Source organism: Patagioenas fasciata, chromosome 5 (assembly GCF_037038585.1).
Source record: "Patagioenas fasciata isolate bPatFas1 chromosome 5, bPatFas1.hap1, whole genome shotgun sequence".
NCBI classification, from domain to species: domain Eukaryota; kingdom Metazoa; phylum Chordata; class Aves; order Columbiformes; family Columbidae; genus Patagioenas; species Patagioenas fasciata.
In genome coordinates this window covers 53,693,381-53,714,885 of record NC_092524.1, presented here as the reverse complement: position 1 = coordinate 53,714,885, position 21,505 = coordinate 53,693,381, and the positions used below count along the sequence as shown (strand labels likewise).

General features: G+C 42.4%; 1 protein-coding gene across 2 annotated transcripts in view; it reads left to right on the top strand.

Annotated features, from left to right (window-relative positions):
• The first annotated feature begins 630 nt into the window (after positions 1-630).
• CCDC88C (coiled-coil domain containing 88C) overlaps positions 631-21,505 on the top strand; it is a 99,676-nt gene continuing 78,801 nt past the window's right edge. For both annotated transcript variants that reach the window (XM_065838178.2, XM_065838177.2), the window contains exons 1-3: positions 631-1,160; positions 1,262-1,362; positions 9,706-9,814. In XM_065838178.2, the coding sequence (XP_065694250.1) occupies positions 1,101-1,160; positions 1,262-1,362; positions 9,706-9,814 (270 nt within the window). In that variant the 5' untranslated portion in view covers positions 631-1,100. The remainder of the gene's footprint in view (positions 1,161-1,261; positions 1,363-9,705; positions 9,815-21,505) is intronic.

The window sequence follows — 21,505 nt, the reverse complement described above, 5'->3', positions numbered from 1 at the left end:
TTTATTTCAAAAGGGCACGCAACAGGTTGTGCCTCTCGTTTTTCTCCAAGTTTTTCCTTTTTAGGTTTTTGTGCTGCAATAAGAGGTTTATGCTGCACGTTTTGAAGCATCCCTGAAAAAGCCGTTCTTGCCTGACGAGGTACCTTACGGGCACCTCCATGGTTTTAAATCTTGTAACTGCGCGTTAGCGTGCTGCACCGGCGCTGCTCCCCAGCAGAGGATGGCACACTGCCTTGCCGGTCCCAGCAGCGGGCCCCGGTGGGTGCGGAGGTACAACCGCCCACGGCACGGTGCCGAGGCCGCCCAGGGGCGGGCTGACCTCGCCGCGGGACCCGCATCACCTTGGCTCAAACGGACGAACGAGGCGCAGCCGCAGAGGAAGCGGGGCCGCTCCTGCCTCCGCGCCCCGCCGGGGCTCCTCTCGCAAACTTTCGGCCGGGGGATCTCGCCGTCGGCGGCCACAACGGGCAGCGCGCGCCAGGGCAACCGCCGGCAGCTCGCCCCGGCTGCGCCCCGCGGCCCGCCCCCTCCTCCCGCAGCCGCCCAGGGGCGTCACCCATTGGCCGGCGCCGACCCTTTCCGCGCCTCTCATTCGCGGTGGGACGTGCCCGTCACGGCGCTGCCGCGGCCCGGGTCTAATTGCCGGGACAAGGGCGCGCCCCGCAGCAGGTAGCGGTGTGGCGGTCGGAGCGGTGCTGAGGGTTTCGTCGCGCCGCTGCTCGGAGCCGCCTCGTGGGAGCTTTGCGCCTCTGGTCTCGGTTTCGGGGGAGTTCGCTGCAGGCTGCTGCCCCCTCGCTGTCCTCTCCTAGTGCGGCTTGCTGTTCTCCGGGGCAGCCTCTCCTACCGGCGGGGGCCGGGCGGCGGAGGGGCGAACTCGGCGGGGGAAGACCGGCCTGTTGCTGCTGAGAGGCGGCACCGCGGCGGCAGCGAGCAGCCCCTCGTCTCCCCCCGGCGCGGGGGCGGGGGAGGGATGAGCCGCGCATTGTTTCCCCTGTAGGCAGCGCCCGGCGGGCAGCGGGCCGGTGGGCCATGGGCTCTGCGCCTTTGTCTCCCAAGTGAGCCGGCCCCGCTCCCGCCGCCGCCAGCCGGGCCCCGGCGACATGGACGTGACCGTCTCCGAGCTCCTGGAGCTCTTCCTGCAGAGCCCCTTGGTGACCTGGGTGAGTGCAGCGGGGAGGCTGCCGGCGGGGCGGCCCTGGCCCAGCGGTGGGGGCGGCTGGGCCATCCCGCCGACCCCTCTCTCCTTCATTCTTCCCGGCAGGTGAAAACCTTCGGGGAGCTGGAGAGCGGGGACGACGACAACCTCGGCGTGTACATGGACCTGGTGGATGGCGTCGTCCTGAACAAAATCATGCTGCAGATGTGAGTGGGCTCCCGGGGGAGGGAGGAGGCCTGGTAGCCCCGCGCTGAGCAGCGCCGGGGGGGCGGCAGCGCCGAGCGCCTCTCGGCCGCACACCCGCTGCCCGTCGCGCCGTGGTCGGGCAGCGTCTCCGCGGCTCCGATGGGGACGCTCTGGCAGCGGGCGGGCGGCGTGTGGGGCGGAAGCGTCGACTTTGCGTTTATTTATTTCCTTTTGGTTGCTAATTAAAATTAACGAAGACAAGGGAAAAAAAAAATCTTCCAGTTCTATGAAATCTGCTTTAACGTTTTTCTGGTGTTTTTTGAGGGTATGTGTTTTTTGCCCCCTTTTTACTTTTTTCTTCTTCCCCAGTTACTTTTTTTAGTTGTTCATGTGTGTTTTAGGGGTAGGTGTGTGACAGTACAAATAAAAAGATGATAGCACTTTAACCGTGTGAAACTTTACTAGGAAGATTTTGTCTGAAGTGTGTCTGTGTTCTAATGTAAACTTTTATATTAAATATGTAATATACCAGGTCACATCTCTTTCAGGCAGCACTGTAAGAGTATGTCTTGAGGAAACTTATATTAGGTTAAAAAAGCAAACACTGAAAATTCCTTAACATTGAAGTGAATTGCTGGTAGAACTTTACTTTCTTTTTGTTTTTAACCACATCCTTTCCTGTTGCCATTGTGCTGCATGCAGATCCTGGCTGGTTTGTATCATCTCTGTGTTTACTTTTAAATATTCTGAAATGCTTCTTTCTTTAAAGAGTTCATAGGGAACTGTTTGACTTGCAGGGGAAGAAACTTTGGAAATCATTCAGTTTTGGCATCACAGTTTTTTTACTGAATGAAATCAGTTGAAGCTTGACCAGTCATTTGCTATGTTAGGCCAAGTCCAGATGTTTCAATGAAGAATTCATATGGCAATCTTCAAGTGCGATTTTTGAGAAGTAAAAAAAAAAAAAGAACTCATACTCCACCAATGAAAGTTTTGTTATGTTCTGGTACCTGGCTGTTCCAGCTGAAAAGGCAATCACATTTTCTTCCGGTTTGGTGTTATTAATTGTGGAAATTGTGAACTGGAACTTAGGTGGTGAAGATTCGTAGTTCAGAACTGTATCCACATTGATCACCCTACTTGTGGATAACAAACTAGTGGCGTAAAATGTTAGCTGGGATGGAAACCTGATGAGAGAGCATAATTTCCAGCATTTCTCAAGGACAAATTGCACTTTCTTCAAATTGGAGGACTTGAGTATGAGCATTAACATCCAGACTTGTACTTCACCAAGATGTGGGAAATTGGATTTTGATTTATGACCATTGTGTTTGGCACGGAGATGAGTAGCCGAACTATCAAGGAACAGCAACAGTTGAGCCTGTTGTAGGTGTAACTAACCAAACTATCGCAGTTATCTAATATGTAAAAGAATCTTATTATTTTAAAGCAAGAAAAAATAACTTAATACTTAGTTGCTCTTGATTTTCGTTATGAAATAGGTTTAAGTTATGTGGTTTTGGAATGGCTGTGTTATACTTGCGAGTCATGTATTTTAGAAGTGCTTTATTGGTGGTGTATGCTGACCAGTATTTTGTAGCTGGCCATTGAAATATGTCAAAGGAGATGTAAGGTTGTTAAAGTTTATGGAGCAACTGAATGTGCTGGGGACAAGGAGTGAAGAATAAGATCTCATTGAAATAAGGAAGATAAGCATATAGGCTGAGAGCAGTGACGCTAGTTGGCATTTTGCTGAATATCATGTGTTTGTGAGAAGTGCGCTGGCATGTTTGCTTACCTTGTGCAGTCAGGAGAATAAGTCTGTTTCTTCCAAATGACATCTCTGCCAGCAGTGTCACCGAAAGCATTAAGTGGGGGAAGCACAAGCAGTGTGGAATAGGAAACTATCCATTACGGTGCTGTTTTTCCCCCTCTTTTTAGGCAGCTTTGACAGTGCTACTAATGGTGTCTAAGGAGCTTGTAACTCAGAGTTTTCTTCTGAGAACCCTAAATTGTTTAACTTAGAAAGGATCATGGCTGTATTTATTTATCACAACCCAGCGAGGCACTCAGGAGAGGTGCTGTCTATGACCTTCAGTTTTCCTAACTTAACCTTTAGACATTACAATGCAAGTACTTCTTGCCTGTAAATCAGGAAAGCCTTGCAATATGTGTTTCTGCCTCACAAAGCTTTTGGAATAGAAAAGCTGATGTGTTTTTTAAAATGCTTACTCATTGGTTTTTTTCAAGTCCTGGTCCCCAAAGATCACTTTCAGTGCTTGGCTTGAGATTTCTTCCTGCTGAAATTGTGTTAATGAGGGCCTTTGATAAATCTGATATAATTTGATATGTCATGCCGTGATAGTGTTGATTGCCTGGAGGCAGAGATGCACGCGTGCAGAGAGCAGGGGTAGCAGAGTGAAAGAACTGGGCTCCCGGTGTGGGTAGCTCTCCTCACTCGTGTGTTATTGTGCTTTTAGTTTTTTAGGGTTGAATATCCTGCGTACTGGAACATGAATAACACAGGCATGTGAGCTTGCATCTAAACAGTGTGATGCAGTACAACAGGTTTCTTTCAGTGAAGATGTCAAAAGCCAAATTCTTGCAAATTTCATTATTAAAAATAAAACATTTTTGTCTGGCATCTAAGCAGGTTTTAAGTTTAATCCATGGCCAAAAAGTCACATGAAGAAATCCAGATGTACCAGTTGAGTGGAGATTGCTGAGTGAAACTAAGGCTTTAGCTGTGTAAGGTGTGAGTGGGCTGTACGAGTTCAGCCTCCAGTTTCTGTTGTAGAAGGTTGGATGTTGCCCAAATGCTGTCTGGCAACAGTGGGTGGAGAAGATCCCAACTGCTTGATCTTGTGGTATCAACGTCTTTTAAACCACGGGTTCATATCGGCAAGGCAGCTGTGTCGCCAGAGAGATGCATGACATCTATTGCTTTTCCTGCCTGCCAGGTCCCTGCTGGCTGCATGACAGGAGGTGAAAATAGGGCTGTGCCTTTGCTCCATCCTCTGCAGAAATTAACTGCCCCCAGGAATGCTAACCCTGAATAAAACGTGCTCAGGCACACCAAATGTAGCTGTGACACCAGGGTGGAGGAAGGGAACTCGGCCTGGGCTCAGGCAGGTTCTGGCCACAAGATGGTCAGTAAGTACCCAGCTGTGAGCTTTGCTGGTGATCCCTGACGAAGCAATGCCATTTTAAAAAGAGAACTAGAGATTGCTTAGTTCTCATTGGTGATGCTTAGCTGCTTAACCAGTTAAATCTGATAGGAAGAGGCAGAGAGCAGCATTTGGTTTCCCTCTAATATTTTAAAATAAGACTATTTTTTTTTTTTTGAGTCGTTTTGCTGTAAATGAGTGGTTTCCTCTTCCTGTGTTCTGTCCAAGTGTGTACCCCGACCTGATCACGTGTGGAGGACACGCTGATTTTTGCAGATTTGCAGTACTGGCTGAATACTCTGCATATGAAAATGTTTGTTAATCTTCAGAGTGGAACTGCTGTGTCCTGAGCTTCTGTGTTTCTAGTGGATTTATGTGTATCAGGTTAATGAGCTTCTCTGTAGACAGATTTTGAAGAACTTTGTTGAGAGGGTTGTGTGTCACTTCCTGGTATGAAACAGCACGTGGTGACACTGCATAGACTCCCTTCAGTGTCACAGCTGCAGCTGTGGCATAATACCTAAGCAAATATTCACCCTGTTTAACTTCTTATAGGAAGTTTTATTTGGGAAATGATGTGGGGGTTTACACATGCAGATACACAAGCGCATAAGTGTTTTCATATTGACTTTTTCTAATTTTTCTAATTGATGATGGTAGACTCTGTTCTGTTAAACATTCCTGTTTGCTGAATGTTTTGTTTGGAATACATCTGATAAAACTGCTTTTATAAATCCCACATAATAAAAATGCACAATAATAGTTTTTTTTTTCCATTTCAATTGCAGCTATCATGGTTTGTGGAACTGACAGTCTGCTGCCTTTAATTTAGACCATGTGACAGGAACAGCCACATTTTGAGTGCCCGCTTCTTGTGGTTTTAGCAAATGGCACAGATACAGGAAGTTTGAAGATATGCATCTATTTAATTTAAAATTGTATTTAAATGTGCATTTTCCTACCATTTTCCAGTCAGTTTAGAAACACCTCCAGCCTTCACTGGCTTTATCCCACTTCATGTTAGAAAAAGGGGGAATTAGACTGGTTCAAGAGTGGTGTACTTTCAGTTAGTGAGTTGCTTGCAGAGCAAAGTGCCATGGGATGCTGGGCACACTGGGCATGGCTTGTTCCTTCTGGCATCTCATAACCCTTGGGCCTGGCTTCTGGGCTTCCCGCTTACTCATCAGAGGTACTTGTCAGAAATTGCTTGAATGAGATTGTAAATTAAAATTTTTAAAATGAAATTGTATTTATTTTTTTAATTAATTGGTGGCTGAAGGGGTTGTATTGTCAAGCACTCGTGCTGCCAGCCCTGTGCTCACTGAACTCAGTACTTGACCTGTGTCCTGGCCCTTCCTTTCCTCTGTATTCCTCTATAAGTCATGAAGGTGTATGAACCAGAGACCTTTTTTAAAAGGCTTGGATATATAGTGAGGTTTGAGTCTTTCCTTCTGTTTATTTGGTTTTGTGGTTTTTTACTGGTTTGCAAAGTACCTCCCTTAGTCACACCTCAGTCACACCACCTGTCTTATCTAAATAACTTTTTTGAGCTTAAGGAGTATGTGGTTTTTCAAAAAAATTGAATTGTAATTTTAATTACACTTGTGTGTAAAGGAAAGATCAAACATCAGAGGACTTGAGAAAACATCTAATTGAGGTTGTATCCAGGGATAATTTTTTTTAATACATTCAGGCAAGGATTTTTTTTGGGTTACCTGGTTAGTGTTGCAAAAACTATCTTCAGTTTTCAATATGATCCTTGGAAAGAGTTTCTTTCAGTAAAATTCTTCCTAAACAGGTTTCACCAACCGAACAGGTACTATAATGTTCAGAGTGCAGTACCAACAACTCTGTCTTCTTTAGAGTAGAAAAGCCTTTAAACACAGAATTTGGCTCTTACGGTGTCATTTTACTCAGGTGCTTTTTTTTTTTCCCCTTGAGGACTCTGCTTCCTCTTCCCACTTTTCCTGACTGTAGATCAGACCATTTGAGTACCTGTATCTCTCTAGGTGTTTAGCCTTTTTCTTTCCCTTGTCTTGAGGTCAGTAAGCGCATGTGGCTGTGTTTTTTTTGGTAGCAGGCTCTGTCCCTGAGCGCTGGCGACCTCGGGCCTGCCTGGTCCTGGGTGCTGCCCTGCTCCCCAGGGTGATGCCTGCCTGCCCCTGGGCCACCTCCAGGCCCCACTCTGCTCCCCTTTGGGGTGGCAGCACGTGGGTCTGGGGCTATTCCTCCTCTGGCTCTCCCCTTCCGTGTCCCCTGAGATGTCTCAGGAGCCGAGTGAGTGATGTGGAGGAGGCAGAAGCAGGAGGAGAGGTCCAGCTGACCTCCTTCCATAAGCTGATGTGGTTATCATATGCCAGAGGTCTGAGGCAGAACATGCTTGAAAATTGCAACGTATGTGTTATTTATAATTAAACACATGCCTCAAACCCTTGATTCTTATAAGTGTTTGTCTCCATGCTTGTGAGGTCAAAAGGTGTTTTGCCAGTTCAATTAGTTAAAATTGAACTTCACCTGGTAAAGGAAAAGAACACGTGTTACTTTTTGGGAACCTCCCACTACCTCCAAGAGCAACTTTCTGTGTCTCCTCCCAAGTTGATGGCTGTGGAGCTGGGAGAGCTGTAGTCAGTACTCAGGCTTATCTGACCCAGGATTAAGAAAAAAAATATAGTAACAAACAAAAAAGAAATGGGATGTTGCATGTTGAGGAATTGTTTAGTTTTCCCTGTGGAGACAATAAGCCCTGTGATAGTTTGAAGTGTAAGCTGTGCTGGCCTTGCACATCTTGTGTGAAGCATCCTCTCTGATTTGAGCTGAGATGCTGGATGAAGTTGACTACACAACATATTCAGAAATCCAAACCACCATTTTTTTTCCAACTACCTTCTGTTTTCAGAAAAGCTTTTAACTTCCTTGTCAGTGAGGAGGAGGAGGAGGCAGGACTGTATGAGTGGCACTGTGTGCTGTGGCTTGGCTCCAGGTTAAGAGGACCGCAAGGTCAGTGGCATTAAGGGCTCTTAGGTCAACCAATTACTCTTAATGAAGATGATAGGATAAAAGCTCCAGAATTGCTTCTGAGGGCCCGGTACTGTGAATGTTACGTTCTTGTAACAGATGACTTGCTCCGCTGTGCCAAAAGACAAGCAGGTCTTATGTTGGAAGGAGTTGTTCTGTGTCTTAGGTGCTTCTGAAAACCTCACTGAAGTCCTGCCGTTACATTGCCTACAGCTTTTGAAGAAATTGCCTCTCCATTGCTGTGGCTGGTGGGTGCATCTTGTGGATTTTTGCCTCATTTTGTGTGAGTTTTTTTGGGAAGGGTTGCAGAGCTTTGCTCTACAGTCCAATGCCTTTTCTTCCAGGCCATAGACATGAGTCACTGCCAGCCTGTGGCACAGCAGCGTGCACGGCAGTTTTCATGTGGAACTGAGAACTGTAGGCTCACCCTTCTGTTTTGCAAGCCTCTCTTTGCGGTGCATTTCTTCCCTTTTAGCTTCTTGGTGTGTTGTTGTGACCTTGCCTAAAAAGGCCAAGTGTCCAGCTTCCTTCAGGATCCAACTCTCTGTCAGCATCTGCTCAGAGCACTGAAGGCAAGGGACTCTCCAAGTTCAAGCCCAGATGCCACTTAACACTTCTCCAACTTGCTGCGTTGAAGACTCATATTGTCAAACTGTGTATGGATATGGCTTCTGCACTCCTGTATCTCAGCATTAGTAAAATGAAATACTTATTACTGATTTTACTTTAAAAAGCTTGTTACAGTTGCATCTTTATGTTCATTTTTTTTTTCCCCATGATTTATTACAGTGCCAATCAGCATACAAAAATCCTTTGCTGCTGTAAAGGCTGTGTAGAGTCTTGCTAGGTCATGTCAGTGGTAGTTTTGGTCATCTGTACTTCAGTTTGTTTGAACCCTGGTACATAAATTCTGTGTCTGATGTTATCTGCTGCCAAGGCAGTTTTTTCTTATCACTGGAATATCTGTGTACTCTGTCATATTTATGCACATAGCACTGCTTTCACTAGAGAGGTGCTTTGGGATGGTTGTGCATTTAAAAAAATCATCAGAAAGAAAAAACTCTTTGACATACTTATGTAAGCTTTGGCAGATATCTTGAAAAAATAAATATTCGATCGGTTTGTCTTTTATTTCCTTGTCAATGCCTGAGTTCAATATTTGGCCCTGGAAGAGGTGTGAATGGCTTAATCAACAGCCAAAGCAGACCTCTGGGAGGCAGGTGTTTGGATTGTGTAGGAGTTTGCTGATAAGAGTCTTTATTAGAGGGGAAACGCAAGGCTTTGAGCTGTGCTATTGACAGATAAAGGTTTTTCATGTTCCTTTTTTGCAACATGTTAGGGTGCACACAGAGTATGGGAAGGTGTACGTTATTATTAAATCACTTGCAGCTTTTTTCCCATTTTATTTTTTGTTTTAGAAACAAAGTTGCTTCAGGTACAATTTTGATTTACTTCCTTTAAAATGAAGCAAAAACTTTAGACTTCCTTCCCTAAAACCTTTCCACTGTTTTTTTCCTGTCTTGCTTACATTTTATTCATATTGTGAAGCCTGATAGAGCTGTTTTGTGTTTGGTTTTTGTGTGGTGGGGTGTTTTTTTTTTTTTTTGTGTATGTGGGTTTTTGTTTGTGATGCAGTGGATATATAAGGAAGATCTAGTTAGAGGCCACTGCTATAATAAAAGTGCAGTGTTCCTTTTTCCCTTCAGTGTATAATTCTTCTGGGTTTTGAAGTTTGCACAGTGATCATTGATCAAGCGTTAACACCCTCCTCTTGTCATAGAACTCCAAAGCTAAGGATGGCATGGTAGTTTTTCCTAGGCTTTCCTATATTTGAATAAGATAAACCCCTTATTATCAGAGACTGCTTTGATCTAGTGTGCACAAACCAAATATGCTCTTTGCTTCATGGAAGTACTAATAAGGAGGGAAGCTGGCCGGAATTGCTTTGTGGGTTACCCTAAAGTAGGTTACTTCGGTGCGCAGGAAGATTTCCAAGTTGTACATAGGTGCAAAGGTAATGAGCTTATTCTATAATGAATTACTGTATATGTATCGTGTATAATTATGTCAGTGCATATAATGGGTAAGTTTTTAAGGGTTTTCATGACGGTGCATTATCGAGATGCTAAAGCTTAGTACTGAGTAAACTGATAATACTTTATTTTCTTCCTCTTTTAACAGAGATCCTCGACCAACCAACCAACGTGTCAATAAGCATGTAAATAACGACACCTATCTTCGGGTTCAAAACCTGACCATCTTAGTGAGAAACATTAAGACTTATTATCAGGTGAGATTTCTGTTCTTTGTTCCTTGATCTGTGGTGACTGGTATAATGTTTCAGCTAGTGCAGGGGCTGGTGGCTCAAAAAGAAGCTTGCTAGAAGAAATGGGGAGGAAATTGTATTTGTGTAAAAGTACTTTCAGCTGTGCTTTCCTTATGAAATGGCAATATGGCTACTCTCTCTATCCCTCATGGCCAGAGGCTGCTTTCCTGCTTTTAAAGAAGTGCATTTGAAGGCTGTGATAGCACTTGGAGATACATTTAGTTAAAAGGCTCTTTTGTGGTGGGGTTGTGGGGTGTGCATGTGAAGAGATGCTGAAAGGTATAACGTTTTTGGGTGTAAAACTTGTTTAAAACAAGTAACATTCCCTTAAAGTGGCTGCCAGCAAATAAATCATAATGAAGAAGTGTCTTTAATGCTAGAATATAAACCTCAAATTAATATACTATTAACTAGGAAAAATAAACTTGTGCTTATCTTGAAGGTAGACATGTTGTGTACCTGTTTTCAGGTGTCAAAGCAGTTTGTTCTGAACTCCTCTAAGAGACTTAAGTGCAGGAATCACTGCAAGTTCTCACAAACAGGACAATTCTTAGGTGACATTCTTGAACTGGCCAGTGCCCCTCTGCTGTTAAGGCACTCCCCTAAAACCAGGCTGGTGACAGCTGAGCGCTTTTGCAGGCGTAGATACATGTTGGATGCTGCTGAAAAACCACAGGGGTGAATTCAGTTAGTATAAATAGAATTTCTGTGTACATACTGTTGTATATGTTTAGACTCCCTAGTGAGACAAGTAAGTATTCTACTGTTTCCTTTTACATATCTTTTGCCAGATTTGAATGCTGTACAGTATAAACCAGGCTGAAAACACTGAGGACTGTTAAAATGCTCCTGTGCATATGTGTCTCAATCATATAACAACTAAGTGTAGGAGCTGATGTCAGTGTGTTCATCCTGTACATATAATTTTTTTTGTACATGTGGAAGAGACTGTGCGTTGACTTTGTCTTCAAAATACAGAAGAGACTTAATGCTTAATTACAGTAGGCCTTTTGATGCCATTCTCTTCTGGAGCTTGCCTACTGCTATTCCATGTTACTGCCAGTACGCTGCTTCTGGACTGGCTTAGGGAAGCCTAGAAGAGAGAGGGACTTGTGAAAAAGTCAGATGGGCTGGATGACTCATCTGTGCAAGTTCTAGTCGCCTCTAGAAAGATTAAGTGTGTAACTCAGGTTTGAGTGATGTGGGAGAGTATCGTGTGTTTCTGAAGACAGCTGACCTGTGTCTCCATTGCTAAGAATTGGAGATTCTGATGCAATGTGATGTCATTACTGAGACTTGTGATTTCTAAGGGCAAATTCCATTTGGTCATAACTAGAGGTTGAAGGTTTTTCTGGTTTCTCTGTTACCCACTGGACAGTGTAAATGTGTATGAAGTCTACAAGCAAAAAGGACTATGTTTAGGGACAGGACTAGTCTGTTTCCTGCTCTTCTCACCCTCACAAGACTTACAGTCTAAGAGTCTGGTCCTTCAGGTGTTGAAACTCTAAAGCTTTTTATTCATGCGAGTTCTTTGTCTTGGAGCTGATAATCTGACCTCTTTTAAGAGTACCTGAAGAGGGATCAGAGTCAGGAAGAAAGAAAAGTGATTCAGAATCATGTGATATCTTGCTTGGTTTGTTGTTGACCTAGGTCTTGAGCTATGTAATCGTAATCCAATAAAGCTACCAACAACCAAAATAGATTAAGATGCAGAGTTTTCAATGGGAAACAGTAGTTGAGGCTTGCAGTAACAGGTGTGACAGCGATGTTCCTGCTGTAGTCCAGAAGTTAAGCACTGTGAATCTTCCTGCCTGAAGACTGTATATACTGTATGTAAACAAGGCAGTCATGAGAGCCAATTATTCTTCGCATTTGGTCCTGAAAATGTGTAATTACAACAAAGCTTAAAATAAAATATTTTTTGTGATAACATTATATGAACTTATTTGTCCTCGTCACAGTCACGTCTTCAGGGCAGACTCAAGGTCTCAGTGCTAATCAGAGGTTCCCTTTCACATGGTCGTGTGCAGCCTTCAGTTCTCTGTCATCTGGGAGGAGTTAAGGCCATCTATGCTGTAACTGAGCACTGTGTGAGTGGTGCCAAGTATAATGACACATGTATGCTAATGTTTCTGCTGCATATTTGGAGGATTTCTTTTGTTTTAGAATCTGACGTAAGTAGCTTTTACTAGTTTTTTCAACATGCAACCAAACAGATGCTTTAGAATATATTTAATATTGTTAGACCTCTTCTTTCCTGAATGTTAGCAATTTTTTTTTAAATAGGTTAAAGTTGCAGGCATTGTTTGGTGAAGTAGGATTAACACATACAAGCTTAATTTAAAATGGAGGTAGTGTCTTACTGACTGAAAATATGCAATCGAATTTGATCGCAGACTGGAAGTGGAGGGGGAAGTTCCTGACAAACAATAGGAACATGAGTTTGCTGCTTCCTCAAGAGAAACAAAAGCTCTAAAAATACAGTTTAGCCTTGACATATTACATTCCCTTTTGCTTAATGGACCCAAGTCAAGTTTATGGCTGTTACTGAATTTGGTAGACAGAGTCTCTTTGAATGAAAAAAAAAAAAAAGAAAGTCACCTCATGGTTTCTTGAAGGACATTGGAAGATATGAGAGATATTTGCCCCTCTCTGCACTGGGCAGGAAGCGATCAAGAATATGACATGAATTCATGGTACTGTAAACTGTATCTGAGGAAGGTGATGTAAGTGGCTACTAAAATTAACTCTGATATTCAGAAAGTAGTTGACACTTCAGATTATCAAATTGTCTAGTATATCTTTTTCTGATATCAGATTTCTCGTGTATTTGTATAGCTCTTTGGTAAAACAAAATTCACATTAATACAGATTATATTATTTCAGAAAACAAGGACAGGTCTAATCCACAAGCGTGAACCCAGGTGTTCTCCACAGCATTGGGGCTTTCCTGATACTTCAGGCTGAGGGTCTGTGCTGGGAATGACTATGAGCAAACCAGATTATTGTTGGAATTTGGCATTGATTTGAACCATAAAGATCAGTTCCTATATGTGCTTCAGCAGGCATAGCTTGGGAGGGATAAGTGCAAGGGAGAAGCACTTTTCCAGTTCAAATATCATCTCATTTTTAGAAGTTTGTTAACTGACTTTGTTCATTAACAATTTTCTGAGGAGTTACCTTCTCTTAACTTTCAGCTGCATGAAATGGGATTGCTGGTGGCTACTAGGAAAAAAATTGTCTCAAGACGTTTAAAATGGAAGTTCTGGTGTGTTGTGTGTTTTTTGTCTTTAATTCGGTATGTAATATTTGTTACTGGTGATAGCAGGCAACGTGTCTGCATTTGCCACTCTGAGCAGTTGCAGCTTTGCAGGTCTGTTATTGGCTTGGGAGGCCCCTCTTTTGAAACCAGGCAAATGACTCATTTTCATGAGCATTCAAGAGAATCCGTCATTATTTGCATTTAATAACTGTTATGGGACTGGTTCACTGGAGAAACAGCTGGTCGTAAAACTTCTGGAATTGGTGCCATATCTTGGGAAAGGGCTGAGCATGGCAGAATGTGTTCATTGCTCATAGTGTGAGTCTTATGTGTCTCTTCTTGCTCTGATTGAATTCAGACACTTGGCTGTCTTTAAGCTGGAGTTCAAAATGGTTTTGTAGGAAATAGTTTAGTACAGAAAATTACAGCCCACTGCCTGCAGCTGCAGTGAGGATGTTGATTAAAGGGGTCAATAGAGAGCTGAGTGTATTGGAGAAGAGATGCTCATGCACTTCTCACTGGTGCAGGTGCTGTGCATCCTGGTCAAAGGGTGAAGCCTTCACCTCATCCTACAGCTAACCAGTGTGCATGGGCAGATGGACCTCCAGCTGTTGGCTGCTGCCTTGTGTTGATAACATAGTTGGGAATGTTGGTCCTTAGGCTGATTCTGGCGAGTCCAGTGCAAGGGAGATGAAATTATCTTGCTATTCTTGACCTATGCCTTCACTTTAAAAAGCTCCTACTATGAGTTCCACTAAGGTTCATCTACTGGTCCAAATAAATTGTTCTGAATACAGCTCAGGTGGAACACTGCATGGCTGAGTGATGTTTGGCTTCAATGCAATAAGCACTCTTGACCCTTGTTGACTGTGAGTTGTTATGGCCTTAATTCCCTGGGGTCTTGTACTTTTCTGAATGGTGATTAATCCCAGCTGTGGCAATTCTCTTCAGAGTGCTGTGGCACTGTCCCTGTTGCTGTCAGAGTCTGATGGCAGTGTGTGGGAAGGAAAAGAATAACAAAAACCAAAAATAACCCTTAAACTGTAACAACCTGTGCAAGAGCAATTATTTTGCTGGTTCTGTCACTTCTGATGGTGGGAGAAGTAGACTAGAAAATCTGAGGGGCATTGGCCTATCCCTTTGCTGTGCTGTAGGAAATATTTAAACCTTGTAGGTGCTGGTACTTGCCCATGTCCATGTAAGAGCAGCCGTCCTAATGTCTGCAACACTTGGAGAACATACTCAGACCTATGGAGTTTTGGAAGGGGCCTAAGGCAGTCTGGCAGGGGAAGCTTGAAGTGGCTTTCCTGTTCTTCATCTGTTCATACGTCAATCCTTGGGTTTAGGGTTTTTCTAAGGCACCAAACCACACTTTGGTAGCAGTTTATAAAGAACTAAATTAATGAAAGGACCTGTTTTAATGTCAGCTAGTTTCCTAACCTTCAAAAATGCCAGTAATCACTCCAACAGTACATATTGCACTCTGAAGCAAAAATCTCTACCACTTAAATGGAGAAGTTGAGGCTGATAGAAGAAAAAAAGATTGTGATCGTCCCACAGCTGGTTCTTGCATGGTTATTATGGCCACATCTGGAGTATGTGGTTGAGAGACGCTGTTGGAAGAAATGCTGCAGTGTGGTCATCACTGTATTTTTGTTGCCTGTGTTTCCTGCATCAGTGGCCACTAAATACCTAACAGATTGCTTCATGTTTCTAAATAGGTTGGAAATATTTTTTCATTAAAAAATCATACTGAGAGACAGTTCTGAAACCAGTTGTGACTGTGACTTGTGCAGCTTCAAAAAGGAACTCGTAACCCTTAGCATTTACATTAAAGTGGGGGTGTGGAAGAGTAAAGATGAAACTATTCACTGAAGTTTTAGAGACTTTGTCACCACACTACCCTCCCTGCCTAAACTCACTTAGCTTGGCTCACTTTTAAGGCTTGTCTTCTCAGACCTCTGTCCTTCTTTTACTTGGCTGCTCTATATTGTGTAAAAGAAGAGCAAGCAGTAAGGTTTTTATCAGGCAGGTTAAAGGGAGTTTGCAGCCCATGAGTTGGGCTGTTTTGGTGCTGGGGCTGCAGTAGTGCTGTTTCTGATCTTCAGAAGAGAGAGAGAGACCATTTTGTCTTCAAACTGGGGCAAAAGCTGGTTCTCCCAGTGGGTCAGTAAATGTCATGCAACACCAGTACTTTCCAGATCAATAAACGACTCCTGCTTCTGTAGCTGAAGACTGAGTCAGTTTCAGAGCTCTTGACTGGTCTGCAAAAAGCGATTCAAACTGTTAAGTTCCAGATTTGTGCACAAATTATGAACTGGCAACTGAACTCAAGCTATAAATAAAGTTCTGAAACTAGCTATGTCTTCTTCTGTGGGTTGAAATCTTCCCCTAGTAGGCTAGTCCTCCAGTCCTTAGCAAAGTAAACACCAACATGCTAGAAATGTACATAAATGTGCATGCCCTGAAGTCAAAAAGCATTTATCTGTTCTGAGGGAGGGAACTCCTGCCCACAATGACCTACTGAATTAAGTGATAAAATTAAGATTTTTTTTTTTTTTTGCTAGCCTTGTGCTTTGCCTGTTAAACTATGATATGCCTGGATGGCTGCTTTCCTTTGATTCCTGTTCCCTAGAAACCTTAATTTAGCAACTTGGCTTAAGGGGGACCTTTCCTCATCTTGAGCTTTACATTCCAACATTATTAACCAAGAATATCAGCTTTCTGAAGCAAGATACCAAAAGCTTCAACAGATAAGTTCTTTCTAATTCAAAATCTTTGCTAATTTCATGCACTCTAAAAAGTATGTTCTCTCACATCTGTGTACACTTGAGCAGGTTATATGCATACCGTCTCCTGGATTGTTTCTGCATTGGGAATTGTGTTGTTGCACCTACCAAAGGTATCTTACAGGTTCTTGTGGCTTTATGTTGCAGCTGCATGTAGAAATGATGATGAGCAGCCTCTGAAGCTCTCTGCATCTTAGTCTTTTTCACAAGTATACAAAAAATAAGGCAGTATGACAAGTTGATACTAAGGTACTGTTGCAGAGATGCTCTGTGTTCAATAAGTCAGGGGGCTAGGGCTTGGAGTGTACTGCCACTCTGCCACAGGCATGACCTAGAATAGGACCTTACTAGCTCTGTATGTTTCCACTCCTGTTCCTCATTTGAGTTCTCTAGTTTAATCTTGCTACAGGCACAGACTGTCTGTATGTATTTAAGCATTACTTTGCTTAATGAGGCCTTCTTGGTTCTGCAGTGGCAAAAATGTTTGAAGTTTTTGGTCCTGCAGTAGCATGATCGTAAGACATGAAGGTGCATGCAAGACTGGTATTGTGAAGATGTTCGGTTATTGCGATGGTGGCTACAAGGCAAAGAAATGACTGACCTTGGCAGAGACATTCTGGGAAATGCTGAACTGATGATGTTGTCTGTGATTTAGTCCTTCACTTGAAAACAGTGATACTTCTATTCTGCAGGTGGAATGAACATAAGAACAATCACAAATATCATGGACAGTCATTTTGTTTAGGTCCTGTTATCAAGCATATGAATGAGAAAGCAGCCAAGATATGTGATTCATCACTACCAGCCAGCTTTTATAGTGAGAATTGTCTTGCCTGTTTCTGGAAGAATGAGGCAAAACAAACATTTCTGCCCCAGAGTTGAAATAAGTTTCTGCAGAGGTCAGTTTGAAAAGTCTTCCCAGGTTGGTGAGAGCCACAATGTCAGGTGGCCGGTAGCAATGCTGCTGGACACCACATTGAGATGACCGGCTGTCATTCTAGGGTGTGTTTCAGCTGATACATTGAGTTATATCTGGAAGGTTAATGGAGGACTGAGCTTAAAGAGACATATTTTTCCCCTCCTAAGACTCCGCATGCATTTTAATACAGAATGAAATAGTGACCTCAAACAGATGGAAGAGAATAGGTTGGCTCTTAAACTGCTTTGTTGCCTGTAATTTCCTGGAGCTAGAATATGGGAAGGGGCAGAATAGGCTGCGATGTGTCTGTCCTGTCTTCGTTTTGCTTAATAAGCTGGAGGGGTGTGAATTTGTGCAGACAAATAAAGAAATTGAACCAAGAGAAGAGCAGCAGTGTCCTAAAATATGGAGGCGATGTATACAAATTTTACAATATGGAAGAGTTGTTTGGTTCCCACACAGCAATATTGACTTAACCTCTGACATGTTAATTGAAAACAATTTTTGGGATGTGGGCATTACAGAATGTATCTACTGTGTCTTTTATACGGCTTAAAAAAGGGTAACGTGAGAGTGTGTGTGGCTTTTCTTAATGAAAGCCAAGGCCTACCGTTAATCTCCTAGACTGTTGCTGTGATTACCAATGCTAAAGCCACAGGGTATTTCAGTCCTCTACTACATATATATTTTTAGCTATTAGGTTTAAGACATAAGTCGCTGTTCAGACAGTCTCACCAGACAGCCACGTTCAGTCCTGCTGCCTAGATTTTGGGTGAATGTCCTATTTTTGTCAGCTGCAATTTTATGAAGGAGTTTCATAGAGTTTACCAATTTTGGGTAAGTTAGAAAATAGCTTGCATGCTTCTTGTTGCTAAAAATAGCTTTGAGATTTATTTTTTCTAAAAGACAAATGAATGTTAAAGACTGCTTTTATTGCTTGTGTTTCTGTAATGAATTCCATGTCATTTAGCCCTTTTCATTAAAAAGTCTTTAAAGACACAAGGAGGTGAATTCCACAAGTGTGTAAAGGATGATTACAAAACAAATCCCCAACTGCATACCAGTTCCCAAAGCAAGTCATTTTTTGCTTTTAATGGCAGGTAAAAAACACAAGTGATTTATCTTCATTTTTGTGTGTGTGTGTGTTCTGTCTATGGCAATGCTGTTTAATCTGTTGTGGCTTTTACTGAGGATACTGTCACATGCTGCATTGTGGCACCCTGGATTCAGTCCACAGTCTTGCCCTTGCCCAACTCTGACTCTGGTTTAAGATTTGGTGTCAAGGCTTGTTCCCATCAGTTCCAGTGACATCTGTGACCCTGTGGTGCAAACTGAGTGAAGGTGTCTCTGTGCCTCTAACTCAGCTGGCCCAGACTTTCTGCTCCAACAGCCTTGTAATTAGCTTTTGTTACCAAGGTCTGTAACCAACTCTCACCTTTTGTACACTGATTTTTTTTTCCTAATGACTTATTAGACTGGTAAGAAATTCTTCATGGTGTGTTTTCATCCAATATGGATATTTGAGATGTCTCTTAAAGTGATGTTTATATGTTGTTTTGAATGGGTGATTATCAGTTTCAGAAATGCATGGGTGATCTTGGATAGAGCATCATATCCAACTGCAGAGTTATATTTACTTCTGAAAACAAAATGCGATTTGCATTGTAGAGGTCTGCTTGAGTTTATGTTGACCTCTAGTACTTTTGGTAAAGGCAAAAGCTCTTGGGCTAAGAAATAGGTGTGGAAGTTGTGGAGTCACCTACCCTGCTTAAGAATGATGGGATTTACCCTTCTGAGTGGGTCTCTGGACCTAAGGAAGCAAAAGACCTGGAGACAGGAGGAAGTTTTAGTGTGCTGGCTTCTTCAGTGAGGGCAAACCACAGGAAAGAGTGTATTTCTTACTTTACATGGTGTCTGGACTTTATGCCAGCAGAAATTGGGGAAGGCACCTGCTCATGAATGAACAGAAATTGAAATACTGTCACTCACTGTTGCATGCTTGCATATCCCATTTGGAAATATATTGGTTTTTAAAAGGAAAGTTTAAAAAAAAAAATTGAACTCTGAAGAGCAATTAAAGCAGCAAATTAATGTGTGTGCACTGTTCTTTAAGCAGAATGACTGTTTTTTTAATAGCTGTATACATGCACTGTTTGAATATAAGCTGTGTGTGAGCTGGTGCCTCTCCTGCTTCCTGTTGTGATTAAGAGGTGGAGCTGAAGGGTAGTTAAGTGTTAAAATTCCGCTGGGTCCTCATATGGCCAGACCAGTAAAAGTACCTACATAAAAAAAACTGCTCAGCAGACTGAAATGGCCCCTGTAGAGCTGTCACTGTCTGTTCTCTTTCATAATTAGCACTATTAAAAGTCTCTAGATGTTTAAGTCTAGAAACCAAATTAAATAGAATGACATGGTGTGTGCCCAGTAGGTAATCAAGATAACAGTGATAGACAGCTGCTCCTTTGGGGAGTTGTAGGTAAGAGACTGTGGACTTTGCACAAAGGAAAAATACTGTATGAATTCCACTTAAATATCTTATTGTTCTGTGAAAACTATTATTTACTGGGTTATTAACATTTTAAAAACTTTTAAACTACTGTAGGTGTTGCTCTTCCTCTAGAAAAAGTCACCTTTATTTACCTGATGTTAAAAAACTGCGTTCAAAAACATCTGAGTTCTTTGCTGTGGGGTTAAGAAGATAAATTCCCTGTGGCACTTTAAAGAATTATTTGGTGGTTGTTTTGGTGTTTGGTTGTGTGTTGGTTGTTCTTTCTGTGTGTGTGTTTTTGTTTTTTAATGGTGATCCCATCTGTAATATAGCCACTGGAAAGATATTAATAAGTGCAGCATCAAATTTGTATTGCAGAAAGACCCGTTTGGTGCACAGGGTGTGTTAGAAGAAAAGGGGAGGGTGTTACAGAGCTTAATGGCTGTTTTATTTTGGAGCAGCTGTGTAACAGTAAAGTGAAGTGGCTGGAGTCCCACAGGAGGCATAAGCATTTACTGCCAGTAACTGAAAGGAGGTGAATTTCTTTCTAAGTTTTTATATTAAATGCAGAATTGCTATGCATGTTAAAAGGATTTGTTAAGATGCAGGTTCCAAAAGAAACAGAATCAGTCCCGAGAAGTAGTTATTTAGCATGTTCCACTTACAAAAAAACAAACAAACAAAAAACCACAAAAAAAGGCAAAAAAAAAAAAAAAACACAAAAAACCCCGCCCACATAAAAACCAACAAAAAATAAAATCACAAAAATAACCAAACAAAACCACAAAAACAAACAAAAAGAAAAAAACACATGCACACCAAACAAACACATTTTAATTTAACTTGTTACCTGTTTGAATTACTCAGAGTCTCTTAAGACTGTTTAGTTACTTCAAAGCAAAACAACATTTAGCTACAAGGAGTTGCCTTTTAATGCAATAAGTGTCTTTGAGGTCACTTCTTCAATTTTGATCTTTCAATGAGGAGGAGGGGTGGGGGAAGAAACATAACCAAACAAAACCCCCCACCCTGTGTGTTCCGTGTTTTCTTGAGTACCACAAACCTGTGTCAGTATGGAAGCCCTTGCCTTTGCTTATCTGAACAGCACGTGGCTCTGTCTTTACAGTTTTACATGCAGCAGGAATGAGTCTGTAGTAGAGGACCACAAAAGCTGCCATTATTAGAAGCCTTTCTTACGCTTCAGTGCTCTGGCACTTAATGTAGCTCCCGGCTTCAGTCATGCAGAAGAAACTAAACCAGAGTGCTCTGTTTAAATTCTCAGGCTTGGTTGAGCTGTCCCGTGTTTCTTCCAATGTGCATTTGCTTTGTAGCCTGAGCCAAATCTTGATTGGAAAGGTGATCTTGATCTTCCTTTCTCTTTATAAGTTGCTGGGTCCAACTTCTATGCAATTGAGGGATTCAAACTTAAAATAATTTGTTGTTGCTTGAAGACTTATTTCTATAAGACATAACAACTGAGGCCAAACTGAAGCTAAAGCAGCTCGGTTAACTTGAAATTGCATTTTCTTTGTATGGCATAGGACCTGATTTCAAGTGGCACTGACTTGATGCAGTTTGAGATGCTGAGCACCTTGTGTGGCAGGGTCTTTAAGCAGTTTTGCTTTGATACCCTTGGATATTGTGAAACCAGAGCTGTCTGCCAGGTCATGGTTTGTTTTGGCTCTTCTTCTTGACAGCATATTGCAGCCTTTACCATGTCAAGGTACTTGCCACGCTTTATCAGTACTTAGAGATTTTGAAGTGTTTATGGCAACTGTTTGAATCTCTGCAGAAGGACTCATCCTGACTTAATTTCACAGTCTTTAGCTTAGCAGGACACCTAGTTTGGGAGGCTATGAATGCTCTGCCCAACTGGTTAATAAGAGAGATGCACTCAGATGAGACAGCTGAGTTGATGTGACAGAGTAAAAAGCAGTTGTTTATACAACAATCTCAACTCTACTCTTCCAGCATGCAGACCTTGCAGTTGGGCCTGTACTGTCACACATTTATAAGGGATAAATAATTTGAAATTGCTTTTCAGTTTGCTTATAAACAAGTAAAAGTACGTTTGTAACCAGTGACTTAACCTCTTGAGACTCTAAAGGGAAAATATTAAGTATTAAATAAATTAAAACAAACAAAAAACCACTACAAAGTCAAAAGCCCCAGCACCAACAATAAACCACAAAAACTA